The 15,921-nt window shown below is 33.4% G+C and overlaps 1 protein-coding gene across 1 annotated transcript; it reads right to left on the bottom strand.

Moving 5' to 3' along the window:
• Nucleotides 1-7,183: 7,183 nt before the first annotated feature.
• Nucleotides 7,184-11,499, bottom strand: LOC130944188 (protein DETOXIFICATION 40-like). The gene is made up of 5 exons (XM_057872377.1): nt 11,012-11,499; nt 10,295-10,926; nt 8,245-8,301; nt 7,522-7,966; nt 7,184-7,421 (listed from the first exon to the last, which is right to left on the bottom strand). Exons 1-5 carry the CDS (start codon nt 11,336-11,338, stop codon nt 7,356-7,358), a joined length of 1,527 nt encoding a protein of 508 aa, XP_057728360.1. The 5' UTR covers nt 11,339-11,499; the 3' UTR covers nt 7,184-7,355.
• Nucleotides 11,500-15,921: the final 4,422 nt, after the last annotated feature.

Below are 15,921 nucleotides of genomic sequence, written 5' to 3'. Positions count from 1 at the left end.
TATCTTTTAAGACTTTTCTTACCAATTATAATGATTTATAATGATACTATGACAATTTAAGCATACGCCGAATATAATATACAATATAGTGTTAGGGTAAAAAATTTGTATGCAGTACAAAATTATGTGAAATGTAAAAAAAGAAAAAGCAATATAACTATACAATAATATTTAGAAGATAATAAAATAGTCTAAAATTATTTTATTTAATATTTATTAATTATTATTAAAATACTTATAAAATTTTAAATATAATAAATATATAATTATGAATGTTATATATATATAAAATTGTAGATATTATATTATATAAGATAATTTTAATTATTATCTTCTTAGTATTAACCATAAATATATAAATGACTTGTAAAAATATGAGAATAACTAAAAATTGTCAGAGACAAATTCTATTTATTTTAATTTTAAAAAATAAATTTGTTGGGTGAATTTTTTTATTTAATTTTTCAAAAATTAAATCTTTTAGAGTAAATTTATTTTTTTCTAATTACAATACTCAGAGAATGAATTATAAGCCAAATTTATAATTAAAGAATGAAAAATATTAGAGGTTATTATTTTTTATCAGCAACTAACCTTTGAACTTTTTTCTTAAAAAAATGCTTAAATATTTTATTAGTTTGTCTCTCTAAATATATCTTTCAAAAAAAATCCAACAATTTTTTTTAAATTTTCTAAATGAATTCATTTTTAACAGAATGTCTCTAATTCAGTAATTCCTTATATTGGTGAAAATCATCAAAAAAACATAAACACAATAAATATGCAAATTATGTATTAATAGATGAAATATTTGTAAAATAATTATAAAAAATAACATTATAAACTATTAGATAATTTAATCAAACACATTGTTTTATCTAATTATTGGTAATATTATTTTTATGTGAAGACGTTATCAGTTAAAATATCCGCTTAGAATAAAATGCTTGCACAAGTGGGAATGGAATGCAGTGGGCACTGGGCAGGATGAAATGGAGTGGTGCACAAAAGAGAAAATTAAGGAGCACATTTTAGAAGATATGATGTAGAGTTTACACAAATAAATCTCACACTATCAAATGACAATACAAAAAAATATCTATCTCTCATCTTAGTCATCTCATGTCTTTAAAGTATGTAGAGTGGTCATTAGTTTACTTTGTAACTTATTGGACATCACTCTCTTAATAAAAGTGAGATTATTAAATATTTAATGGTCATTAGATAAATTATTGGTAATTATAAATAATTTAAACAAAAGTATAATAGTACTGATAAAAGCTACAAAATTGATGGCAATCGTGAACTATATTATCGACAAATAATGTACAGAACACATTCTTTAACACATGCTTGCCATAGAAGTTAATTGAACTGATTCTCAAAGAAAAAAAAAGGGAAAGTAATTATTTTATATTGAAAAAGATTTAGTATTGATAGATTCTCTTTGTCATAGTAATAAATCCAAGACAAACTAGATTAACCAAAATCTAATAAACGCTATCTTGATACAGATCGACAGTTCAGAAATTTTAAATTAAAAAATACCCCCCTCCCCCCTTCTCTTTAATATTTAAATATAAACAACCTTTGTAGACATTTTTTTTATTTATTTCTAATTGTTTTAAGGTGAGTTGGACACCAAGTGAAATCGATTACTAAAGCAATACCATACTATAATATATAACTAATATAATATAAAATATATGACCTCGGAATTCTTAGTGCAGCAAAGAGAGCTGCCTCCTAATAATCATAACCGCACATAAAAAATAAGGCAATTTACTATAATGTAGCCTCTAATATTAGAAAAATATATAAAATAGAAAATAGATATTAAAATATATTTTTTCATAATTTATGTAAATTGTAATAAGAGTATCGTGGTTTATAAATGCACGTAATTTGTTACAGGAGTGCTGCAGATTACGTTAGAAAAAACATCACATAATTTGTAGTAGGTGTCGCAGTTTATGTGTGTTTTGGATTTCGTGCATAAATCGCTACAAGAGTATCGCGATTTATGCTTTGTCAACTTTGCCTGTAAATACCAAACAAGATAGAGAGCGGGTAATTTGAGAAGAGTCATTTTCATTCTTTCACAAATGGATAGTGAGGAGAGCTTGTTGGTTCTAGTCCACTGCTCTGGTAAAATTAAAAAAAGTAATAGGCATGGTGTTAAGTTCACGAATAAAGAACCGCTGAGCATTTTTATCCGTTCGACGGATACTTTGTCGGATCTGAAGAGGAACATATTGCAGAAGGCAGGGTTGTGTGGGGCCAAGTTGGTGAAGAAAGTGTTCTACAAGATTCCGATGGCGGTTGTGTCAAGTGGTGTGCAGTATGAAACATTTGTCATAGGATCGGATGAAGACATGGGGGTCTTGTTTCATTGTCGGCGGAGTTTTCCGGAGGTGAGAATACACGAGTTATTTGCCAAGTTGGAAGACCGAGTGAACAGTTCCGGGTTTCAGCACCAAATCCTCAGTCGACGACGGTGGGGGGTGCTTCCACCTCGATGCCTGTCGTTGTACCTGGTTGTCTCCTAGCTGCACCTTCACTTGCTTTAGCACCGGCATTTAGGTCACCTGGTTTAATTACTGGTCTTGTTGGTGGTGGTGAGCCGGATCACATTGAGGACGCGATGTGGGACGATGATCCGGATGATGAGCCGGATCACATATCTGGAGATAGTGAGGAGGACACTCCAGTGCCCCCACCTACACCTCAGGGGCCGTCCAGTTCTGGGTCCCACCAACAACCACCGCATTTCTCAATGCTTAACCTGGAAGCAATGAGTCAACAACCGGATGATGCACACACCTTCGGATACCAAGGATTACACGACGGTAATGCTTCTGGTGAATTTTAGATTGGCCAATCTTTCCAGACTAAGGAGGAAGCTGTGATGAGTGTTAAGGATTATAACATTTGTCGTGGAGTTCAGTATCGGGTTATGGAATCTGATCATCTGAAGTATGTTGGGAGATGCAAGGAGTTCAGAAACGGCTGCACCTGGATGATCCGTGTGGCACTTCGACAGTGCAAGGGTACCTGGGAGGTTAGAAGGTACAACGGAACTCACACTTGCCTGACCACATCGATTTCAAGCGACCACCGACAGCTCGATTACCACGTAATTTGTGCGAGGATCTATCCGTTGGTTAGGGCGGATGCAGCAGTTACCATAAAGGTGTTGCAAGAAGCTACTGAGTCAACCTACGGATTCAGGCCTAGTTACAGGAAGGTGTGGAAGGCAAAGTAGAAGGCAATCACCCAGATTTACGAGAATTGGGAAGAGTCGTATGCGGAGTTGCCCCGGTGGATCCTTGGGATGCAAGCAACAATGGACGAAACCGTAGCTTTGTTGAAGACTTCTCCAGTGCGTATAGGTGGTGAGGTTAATGAGTTTACAGAGTACTTTCACCGACTTTTTTGGACATTTCCTCCATGCGTTGAGGCTTTCAAACATTGCAAGCCACTAATTAGCATTGACGGAACGCATCTGTATGGGAAGTATGGCAGGACTTTGCTTCTGGCTATTGCGCAACATGGTAACTCGAACATATTACCAGTTGCATTTGTACTTGTTGAGGGGGAGAATGCTGAGTCGTGAGATTTTTTCTCGTCCCACTTGCGTCAACATGTGACCCCACAGGAAGGGATTATGGTGATCTCTGACAGACATAATAGCATTAAGGCTGCACTGGAGGCACCAGACAGTGGTTGGAAACCGCCTCATACATACCGAGCGTATTGCATTCGACACGTTGCAGCTAATTTTGCTCTCAGTTTCAAAGGTCAGGATGCAAGGCGGATGCTCGTGAATGCGGTGTATGCATGAGGCCGAGTTTGACTACTGGTTTGACATTATGAGGACTGAGAATACGGCCATGTGTGACTGGGCCAACCGACTGGAGTACGATAAGTGGACCCAACACCAGGATGGAGGCAGACGGTTCGGTCACATGACGACGAACATATATGAGTGTGTTAATTATGTACTGAAGGGGACACGGAATCTGCCGGTTACTGCACTTGTCAAATCCACATATGGGAGGCTAGCAGAGCTTTTTGTCGTCCGAGGGCTGACAGCAGAGGCGCAGTTATGATCAGGCCAACGGTTTTGCCAGGCGCTGGTAAAGGTGATAGAGCGCAACTTGAAAGATGCAAGGTGCATCACGGTTACTCTATTCGACAAACATCAGTCTGAGTATACCGTGGTTGAGACGACTCCTACCGGCAACTTCTCGCTTGGGACGTATCGGATTTCTCTCAGAGATCGCACTTGTGACTACGGGTACTTTCAAACTCTCCATTACTCATGCTACCATGTGATTGCATGCTGTGCTCAGTCCCGGTTAGACTGGGCTACGTACGTCCATGAGATTTATACCATGAGTAAGGTGTTCAGCGTATACCGGATGGGGTTTTTGTTCCATATTCCAGAGGTCCTACTATCATCCCTGATCCTAACATGAGACGTGCCAGAGAAAGGCGACCGATGTCAACAAGAATCCGTAACACCATGGATGAGGCCGATACTAGTCGGCCGAAGCAATGTGGGCTATGCAGACAGACAGGACACACTCGCAGGACTTGCTCTCAGCAAGGATCCGCCCCCAGTGCCGAGGCATAGGTGTCATTAGGTCATCATGATTAGCTTATATTTTTCTTTCCTTATTTGTCTTCTTGTTTTGTTTTAGTTGTACTTACTGTTAAGTAAAGCTGTACTTGCTGTGTAGTTGTCATTCTCTCGAGTTAACATCTTTTAATTTTGTTGGTAATTCTATGAGTACAACAGACTAACGTCAATTAAATCCAAGCAGGAATCTATGTTGCGCTATACATAAAAATTGCAAGACAAACTTTCAACCAGAATCTAATCCTCCATGAAAAATGAACTAAGTCCATATTAAAGCATAAACCGTGACACCTCTGTAACGGTTTATGCACGAAATCCAAAACACACATAAACTGCGATACTCCTACAGCAGATTATGTGATGTTTTTTTCGAATATAATCTGCGACATTCCTATAGCAGATTACGTGCATTTGTAAATCGCGGTACTCCTATCGCAGTTTATATAAATTATAAAAAAAAAATACATTTTAAAATTTGTTTTTTATTTTATGCATTCTGATAATATTAGAAGCTATATTATTTATTATAGTAAATTGTCCTAAAAATAATGAATTCCTCGCTTCATTTAATTAAACCTCGTGAAGACTAAAATGGTTACCATTATATTCTCCATAGGTTGCATGAATATTGCCAATTTTTATTTCAAATTAAAAAAATTGTTGTTTATTTTACGATCCTTATTTCACTTACCTGTACTTTTCTTTATATATCAACCACCTATATAAATTTTGTCTCATCACCTTCTTATTGGTTCCAATTTCCATCACTGTCACCCTTCTCTTTCATACCTTCAATTCCATCTTCCACTGCTACGTACCCATACTTCACATTCATTCACTCTCCACTGGCCTCACTGCCACGAATCTTCCTTCAACAACCCTAGTAAATATATTAATTAATTAGTGGTTACCTTCTCATTCATATTTGTAAGACCATGACCACCGCATACATGTATATGTACTATTGCACTATATTAAACTGAAACTGACCACTCACTATTGTAATAATATGCTGACAAAATCAGAATTTAGACCCACCAGACAAAGACACTGAGTTTGAATGTATTTATTATGAAGCTTTTAATTTCTATGCATTGTCAATTTATTTTTTATAAATATTTAATTAGGTCCTGTTATAACTTCTTATCGCCTTATCTCAAAAAAATAAAAAAATAAAAAAATAAAAAAAAAATCTATCTAGTATCAACTCGGTGAATGATAGTACATAAAGAAACATAAAACTCTCTTCTCACTTTTAAAATGTCTTATGCTTATCTATAGTGGATTTCGGAGCTAGAAATTAGTTGCCTGATATATAAACGGGACACCACCTAATAGAACCCCCCAAAAGAAAAAATAACTAAAATTACCCAACTAGTTTTTTAATTTGCAAATTATGGAACCTTTTATTTTAATTATGTTAGGTGTATACCAAAATTAATCATTAGTGCAAAATTAATATTAAAATATAAAATATGTATTAAAATTAAGTTAAACAATATATATTTATAATATATAATAACTAATTTTAATATACAAAGATTTTTGTATTTATTTTTTTGTTTTTTTTTTGTAGTTAAAACGGGACTTAAAAACCTAACAAAAAATGACATATCAAAAATAAAACGGGGTATGAAAGCCCCTCTACAATCATCATCTAGCGTATATGAATGAAAAGAGATTTGGTAGGGTGGGTTATAGGTGGTTCGCCTCCTTTGTGAGCCTGGCATTGTCCCAAAAAAAAAAAAAAGAGATTAAATCGAGACTTTTTTTTGATAAAAAAAGGACCAACCAACAACTAGCCCACATAGGTTAAGAATATTGTTTTATGGTATCAAACAGAAGACAATCTTTTTTTTTGAACCGGAGCAGGAGACAATCTCAAGTAACGACATTAAACTTCACACTGAAAACACAATAATAAAAGCCCAAATATCGACCCAAAAGCCCAATATAGCCCAATCAAAGGAAAAAAAAAAGGGGAAACGTATGATCCTTTATTTATTCTTTTTCTACCTTGCTTTATAGACTTCATTATAAATTATGAAATAGCTAAGGTTGCGTTTGTTTAGATTTTAGAAGGATAGGACATAAAGAAATAAAATTATGTTTGGCAAATGAGATATAGATAAAAACCTTATACTAAATTACTGTATTTTGTGTTTATTCTAATAGAAAAGACATTGAGACACTAATAAGATATACAATAGGACACAGAGTTACAAAATTATGTTTGGTAAATAAAACATAGATAGAGACTTTGTATTTAGAAATATACAAATTATTTTTTATTTTTTCTTTCATTATGTTTTTTAATTTTTCATATTTATATTTTTTTATTATTATATCTTTAAAAAAATAAAAATAAATTAAATTTACGTAATTTGTTTCGGTTTATCACCAAACAAGATACAAGAACACTAATTTTTGTATCTTTATTCTTTGTGTCTTGTTTTCAGTGTTTTGTCCTATTCTGTTTTTCAGAACCAAACGCAGCAATAAAAAGACATATATATAATAGTCTATACATATCACTAATTATTTTTAATTGGCATATTTATTGTAGAAAGAAAAATAATTAAAGGGCATACAATTAGGCTCACTAGAGTCCAGCCCAAAAAAATTAATTAAAGGATATAAAATTAAGGTCACTAGAGAGTCTAGCCCCACTTAAATCCATGAGAAAGAAGTTAAGTGCTTTAAAATTATTTCAGTCAAGAATTGGCTTATTCTTCTCCACCTCCCATTTGCTCAACCTCTTAGCTGCTTCTTCTACCTACAAATCACAATTAGCCAAATAATAATAGTATTATTATTATTACCACTATAAGGGAAGGATAAGAATTATTGCAGAGGTAGTAGTGGTATCTGATTACCTCTTTATGCCAATTGGTTCGAAATGTGACCCACACCAAAATAATTGTTTGCATTGCGGTTCCACCTAACATTCCCAGCCATATTCCCTTAGCACCAAAATTGAAATAGAAGCCGAGAAGGGCACCCAATGGGATACCAACTCCATAGTAGCAACCAACATTGACATATGCCACAAAAGTTTGCCATCCACATCCAACAGCCACCCCTGAGAGTACGGGCTGAATGCCATTCAAGACAATGGCAAATGAGAGGAGAGGGCAAAGATCAGATACAGCAGCAGCCACCTCTTCCCCTTCAGTGAAGGCATAGCTAATCACATCCCTCAGTGCAAGTATCACAAGTCCCGCAATCACTGATATTATGAATGAAATAATTGTCACAACCACCACTGAGAATGATGCTGATCTTGGATTTGATGCTCCCAGTTCATTGCTCACCCTCACGCTGCTTAAACATTAATTCATTACATTTCTAAAATGAATACATAGCTATTTTAGAACTCCAAAGGATCTGATTTTCACAAAACGAACTTTAACACAATGAATCTCAAGTGTGAACTTCCTTTGACAAAATGAGTTAATCCTTAATTTAGTCCATTTTGTCAAAAAGAGCTAATATTTAAGAATTATTCTCCCAAAAACAAAAATTAAAATTTATTTTGTCAAAATTATAATTTTTCGAATGTGAAAATGAGTAGTAGTATATGGATCTAAATAACAAACCTGGCAGCTGCGTTGAATCCAACAGATATCATGAACACCCACCCGGATATTGTGGTACTGCAGTTTAATCATTTCAAGAAACATGTGAATAAACTAATGGGCCATTGACCTAGCTACGTACTAGTCAAAAGTCAAAAATGGTGGCTGCTTTACTAACTTGAAGAGCAAATTAACACCTGAGATAATATTTGCTTTTTGTAATAATTAATGATATAAGAAAAAATATAAATATACAATAAAAATATTAAATAATGTGAATAATGAATATATCGAATGTTTATTTTATTAAGTACGTAAATGGTTATTCTAATATTAAAATTTAGATAAATAATTTAGAGATATAATATATTTTAATTTAATTAGTAATTATTTATATTGTTTAAAAAAATTATTAATTATCTAGTAACATGTGTGGTTTTAGAATATGTTGTTAGTAATTTTATTTTTAAGAGGATAATAGTCAAATCATGCATCACTATTCACTAACCACCATAATGATGTGCACCATAGTTTGTCTTCCTCATATTAATGCAATCCCCAACCCCCACCCTAATCTACCCCACAAAAGAATGACTAATGCTCACTTGTCAGACTTTTTTTTTTTTGTGGGTTTCGGAGGGGGTGTGGGATGTTCAGAATCAATATGGGAATATTCATTCTAATTTAATCTTATTAAATTGATATTCCGAGGAAGAAATCTCGTTAAATTAGAATTAGAATGAATTATTTATTCAATGGGGTTTCTCAAGCTTTCTCTTTCACAAGCACGTTGCTCGCTACTACCCTCACATGTTCTATCCGACGAACATCTTTGTCATCGAGTATTTATTAGAATCTTCTATTATATGCAAGTTTCAATCCAAATTTAAGTATATAGGTTTGAATCATCAGCTTTCACACGATAAAAACAAGAAACTATATAGAGGAAAAAACAAAGAAGAGAACAAAATTATCACTAGAAAAATAACAAAGTTGAGGGCCTCGTGTTTCGTATTCTAAATGCTACCTACCTAAATAGGCTAAAAAGAATTTAAAGAACTCCAATGTGAGGGAAGAAAAGGCAAAATTTAACTCAAAAACGTAGAAAGGTACTTTCTGGACATCAAAAATATTTAATAATAAAAAAGAATTAACCAACAACGGTCAAAAATTACCATATTGGCATGTTGAATATTAAAAATACTATTTATACACATTTTTTTTTACCAAAAATAAAAAAATTTAAACCATAATTTTTAAATAAATATAAAAAAATTATGTCATTTGAATTATTATTTATTAAAATTATTTATATACTAAATTTAGTTACTAAAATTAATTATGATATATTTATATATAAATATATGTATAACTTAATTTATTTTTAATATATATTTTATACTGATTATTAATTTAAATAATTAATTTTAATATATGAATTTAATATATACCTTGATAAGTGTGCTGTTATTTAAATCTAAACATTAATTAATTAAAGGGTACATGTTGACAAATCATTAGCTGTCTTTTACAGTGGCATCTGATCTAAATGATGCAGTAACAATCATCATTCATTCATAAAATATTAATATATATTTATTACCAGTACATACACAGCAAAATATAATACTCCAATTTACCACATACACGCACACATGTGTAAACTGTAAAGTGTAAACTAAACATTCAAATAAAAAATCAATTATTTTTTATCAATTTTATAATAACACTGCCTACTTTTGCATGTTCATTCACCACTCAACAGTGCATCTCACCAACCACAGCCGATACACACGAATATATTAAATTGGTTAAGTGAACATTATTATGCAAATAAATTTTGAAATCAGTAAATATTATAAATTCTTTTCATTATTTCCTTCAAAGAAATAAATATCAAATAATAATTAATAATTGATATTTACTAAATGTATTGGCACTTGTCATTCTCCAAAATAGAAACATGTAGTACACTAATGTATATAATAGGTGTAACACATTTCATTACTTAAGAGCATATGAATATGAAATAAATAAATAAAAAAAATAGTGTTAATGGGAAAGAAATTACCAGATGGAGAGAGAATCGAGGGCGAGCTCAGGGTGAGGGAGCAAGCCAGCAAGCAAGACGAGAATCTGGAAATACCAAGTCTCAAGGCAGAGCATCACCGCCGAAGCCGCCGAAAGCTTAAAGAACTGCGGCAGCCCGGAGAACGCTTGCGTACTGAAACCCCGCCACGTGTCCTTGCACCTCTCACTCTTCACAATGTACACAAACTGCGCTATCACAATTATCCACCACGACAAGCTCAGAACCAACGACGCTCCAAGAAGCCCCAGCCCCACCTTGTACACCACCACCCAGCTCACTATCAGGTGCAGAACCAGCGTCGCCGCCGAGATGTAGGCGCTCGGCGCCACGATGCTCTGCGCCTGAAGGAACTTCTGAATCGGGAAGTTCACCGCATACGCGAAGATTTGAGGGATTAGTCCGTACACGAAGAGCGCTGCCGCTGATGCGATTCTTGGTGATTCTCCCAGGAACACCAGGATTGGTTCGCTGAACACGTAGATCACCGTTAACACCACTCCTGCTAGTGAAAGCAGCACCGTTGATCTTTGAAGGTACACCCCAAGCATCTCGAATCTCTGAGCACCGAATGCTTGCCCGCATAGCGTCTCAACAGCACTCCCCATTCCCAACTAATTCAAAATCAATAATCAAAATAAGTTAGTCTTGAATTGAATTGAAGCATCAAACAGTTTTTCACTTCATCAATTTTCTCACCATGAGGCCATAAGCGAAGATTTGGATGCCGGTGTTGCCAAGGGAAGCGGCAGCCAGCTCCAGGGTGCCGAGGTGGCCGGAGAAGATTTGCGTTGACATAGACATCAGGTAGTTGATGAGGTAGACGACGACGGCCGGAGCAGCCAAGAAGAACAGGAGCTTGAGCTCGATCCACGTGGCGGGTCCAAGGCGCTTGAGGAGTGGCTGGGAGGTGTCGGAGAGTATCCTTTCAAGTTCTCCATCTCCGGCACCAGCTTCGGTGAATGATCGGTGGTGATGAAGAGGAGCTAGGAGTGGTTCATGGGACTCTTTGTTTACAGAACCCATTTGTGGTGGGATGTGGATGAAGCTCAATGACTGAAGAAATACTACTTGTCTAACTTGAGCCTTCAGAGAGGACTAAGGGGTTTGGTGTCAATGAATGAATGTGTATTCAATAAAAAAGAAAAAAAAGAAAAAAAAAAGAAAAAGAAAAACAAACAAATGTTGGGAGTAGGTGGACTTTGTGATTCTAATATTTTAAAGGAAAAACAATAAGTGTGATTTCATTTGATATCATTTCTTTTCATTTTGTTTTTAGTTTTAACAATTTCTTTCTCTTACAATATTAATTACTTCACGTTATTAGGGTGATAATCTTTGTTTTCCTTTACAAATTACAAATGTTCTAGAAATATCATTCAATTCATTGACAAAAATCTATAGATATAATATATTATGGTTGTTTTTCTTTTTAAAATTTGAAAATGTAAAAACGAGTCTCATTATTCTAAAGTATATATTATTTTATTTAATGCTAAAACCTTACACTATAAGAATAAAGAATGTCAGCTTCTTTAAGCATTAATCACTTCCCAATATATAGCATATCGAAATATATTGAAGAAATTTAAGGGATTTTATAACTTTTTGTTTTTATATTTCCTTATATGCTTGTTTTACATATGTTATACTATATGTAATGTGAAAATGGTGTAAATATTTTATATATCCCAAATTTTATTTGGAGTTTATATGTATCTTGTTTATTGTTAAAGGACCACCACCGAAAAGCCTTCAAAAAAGACTTCTTTACTATACCTCTAACCAAAGACTTTAAACTTTTTAGCTAATAAATTTCCTGTCAAACTTATAGGAAGGACTACGCATGAGATGAGGTGCGATGTGATGATGAGGGTATACATCTTTTAAGTATTCCATTAAAGAATAAAAGGTATCCATCAAACCAATTCATTCATCTATATAATAAAACTAAAATCATACCCTAAAGGCCTAATAATTGAATCGAACAAAAGCAAAATACATAACTAAATCACGTGCTTCGTCGTATCTCGGCTTAGCCGCCGAGGGCTGCTGAGGACCAAGGGAGAGAGAGAGAGAAACATCATGCATATGCATTTCTTTACTGTAAGGGGAAACCGCCGGGAAAGAAAAAAAGCCATGCGCCTTTTGTGTTATATAATAATAGTGGGATTTGTTAGTGTTAGAATTTTGAATAAATTATTATTTGTTCCTATAAAAGATACATATACTGACAAATGTATTTATATAAGAATAAAACGACAATTATAATTATGGAAGATGGTTTTTGTGTGCCAAGAATATCCGGACGTTAGTTACACAATTGATCTGTTAGGATATTCTTGGCACACAGAAGCTATCTTTCGCAGATACAATTGTCATTTTATTTTTATATAGATACATTTATCAACGTTTGTATCTTTTATAGATGCAAATGATAATTTATTCTTAGAATTTTCTATGGTAGATTTTTATTAATTATTGATTTTTGTCTTTGTAAAAATAAATTGAATATTTAAGTCTGATACTTTTATAAGTCTATGAAATAATTGAGTAATTTATTTAAAATATTAAATATTATCATGTATTATTTAGTTTTGAGATCTTCTAATGATAAGTATAAATAATAAGGTAATATAAGATAGAAAGAGTTTTAAGTGTATTAAAAATATCGGTGTTCCAGCTATTTTAACCGTTGATCTGAATTATAAAAAATATATATAATATATAATAATTAAAATCAACTATTAAAATAATTAGAATACCAGTATTCCTGATACACTTGAAATTTTTTTTATAAGATAATGCTGTAGAATTCTTTATGATTTAAATCTTTAATGGTTCTTCGAATACTAAATCATCACACAAATATTAGTTTTCAATCAATTAACTTATATGATAATTATGAACTACAGATATTTAACTTTTGGTATAGATATGATAAGTTCTATTATATGTGGTATCAAAGCGGATTATACTGAAAAAAAATCCTATACATGAAGTTTGGAGAGATGATATAATATGTGCACAAAATATTTTTTTGAAATAAAAGGTTGTATTTTAAGTATGAATACAATCCAAAAACTAAAATAAAATAAAAATTTAAAGCATTGGATAAAATGTACAAAAATTTGGTACAAAGATGTCTTTTTTCATTCTCTAAAAGCAAGAGAATGTATAACGGAAGGTAAGAAATTGATTATCATTTGATTTAATAGTTTTTAGTGGAATGATTTAGAGAGGTGAATTCATTATTTTATCACCTTAAGCGCGCGCTTAGTTTGGAGAAGTCAAATCCAAATTTTAGTACTTCTTAGCAAAATAATATATAGAAAATTATAAAATGACTTTCCCTTAATTTTAATATTCCAATAGTATAAACAAAATTATGACTAAAAATTGTATAAAATTGTCATCTTATTAATTTATTAGTTTATACGATTATTCAACCGTGAACATAAAAAATAATTACACTCTTTTACGGTAAGAAAAAATAATAAATATCTAGTTAAAAAGTGTTTTAAAGACATTATTAATTGAGATGAGAAAAAATAAAAGTTTTTGTCTTTCGATACATTTAATGTATTAAAAAAATATATTTGACCTACATATTTGATGTATTTTTTTTAAAATTTAGTTAATTTGTGCTCTAAAATAGTATTTGGTAATTAGTATTGGAATTGAGATTGGGATTGGGATACAGTATTGTATTTGGTGGTAGAGATTAGAACTAAATTTTAAATTTGGGATACAAAATTTTAATTTCTTCAATACTTCTAAAAAATAAGAGCATAAAAAATTAAAATTTTTGGAGATAAAAATTAAAATTTTAATAACATTTTATTTCTAAAATATTTTCGTTATATTTTTAAATTTTTAACATTATCTATGTGCAATCTAATTAGGGTAAAGTTCTGTGACCTTGTTTTCTTTCTCCTCTTCAATCGTGGTTCACTCCCAGGATATCTCACATCGTAATGGGTAAGGGTAGAGAGGAAGGGGCATCGTCGTAGCCGAAAAGGACTTGACATTGATGTTGTCGGACTTGCATGGAAGCACAAAACACAATGCAATTCATTTTTTATAAACAAAAGAGATGCAACATTTATGGCGGAAAGACATCATTATTTCACAGAATAAATCATAGAAAGAGACACAGAAAAGAAATAGTCAGCCAACAACCCCTAACTTCACAGTGACGACCTCCAACGTGGTTCCCAGAAGCGGCGCCAAAATCATCACGATCCTCTGGAGTACCTCATGGTGTTATTGAGAAGCCTTACACACACTAGGATGCTCTTTATTCGAGGAGATCTTCTTTTTCGCCAACCACGGCATTGGCCAACGCCCACTAATAATTTATAGGTATTCAAAATCATTCTGGATTGAACACAACAAACCAACCAAACCGAAAAAATAAAAAATCGAAAAAATTGACAACCGAAAATACCATGTTTGGTTGTTTTTCTTGTGGTTCGATTTTCGATTCTGACATTGAAAACTCTAACCGAATCGATTCACTTAAAAACCAAACAAAACCATTGAACCAACTCCCAAATAAGATAACCTAACCTAAATTCCTAACCCTAGTGGAGCGTCGTAGCCTCACTCTCGCAGTCTCTCGAAGAAACCTAAAGCCGCAGCGCAGCAGCATCGAGCCCCAGCACCGTCATCCTCCACCGTTGCTGGTCCTAAACCTAGCGCTGCGCTGTAGCCTCACTCTTGCGAAGAAACCTCAAGCCTCAGCACCGAACCCTAGCATGTCCTAGCACCGTCGTCCTCCACAGACCACAGCATCGTCGCTGACTCACTGGATGGCACCTTCGCGGACAGCACCCTCGCGAACAGCACCCAGCCACCCACATCACCGTTTTTGTCGTCTCGGACAAAACCCACAACATTGTCTCCTCCACGCTGTCTCTTCCATCGTTTTCGCACACAGCAGCCACCAGGTCAGATATGGAGCCTCCAAGTCTGGTATTCAATTTCTGTTCAATGTATTTTTTTAGTGTATTTGTTCAATGTACTTGTTGTTGATTATTGTTCATTTTTAATGTATTTGTTGTGCTGAAATTGCTAGTAATTTTATTTTGTTGTTGATGTATTTGTTAGTATTTTGTTGTTGATGTATTGTTGTGCTGATTGTTGTTCATTGTTCAATGTATTTGTTGTGCTGAAATTGCTAGTAATTTTATTTGTTAGTTAATGTATTTGTCCAATGTATTTGTTGTTGATTTTTTAAATTGCTAGTAATTTTATTTTGTTGTGTTTCTATTTTTGATTTTTAAATTATTTGTTCAATATATTTGTTCATTGTAGTTGTTATTGATTTTTTGAAATTGCTAATAATTTTGTTTTGTTGTTTAATGAATTTATTTATGCATTTTGATATCAGTTCAAGTGAGAATATGGACAACACTGAAGGAGCAATAGGAGCTGTTGTTGCTCTTTCGAATGAATATGCAAGTATTAGATCTCCGATGCATTGCCTGTTGTGCCAGCTCGTCGTAGAAACACAAGTAAGCTTGCTAATAGAGGTAGAGGAAAGAGACGGACTGTTGAAAAAGCTCCTGTTGATGATACCACTGAAACTGAGACCGACGAAGCTA

The sequence above is a fragment of the Arachis stenosperma genome, chromosome 8 (assembly GCF_014773155.1).
Source record: "Arachis stenosperma cultivar V10309 chromosome 8, arast.V10309.gnm1.PFL2, whole genome shotgun sequence".
In the NCBI taxonomy this organism is placed as follows: Eukaryota; Viridiplantae; Streptophyta; class Magnoliopsida; order Fabales; family Fabaceae; genus Arachis; species Arachis stenosperma.
This window is presented reverse-complemented; position numbering and strand designations above follow the sequence as displayed.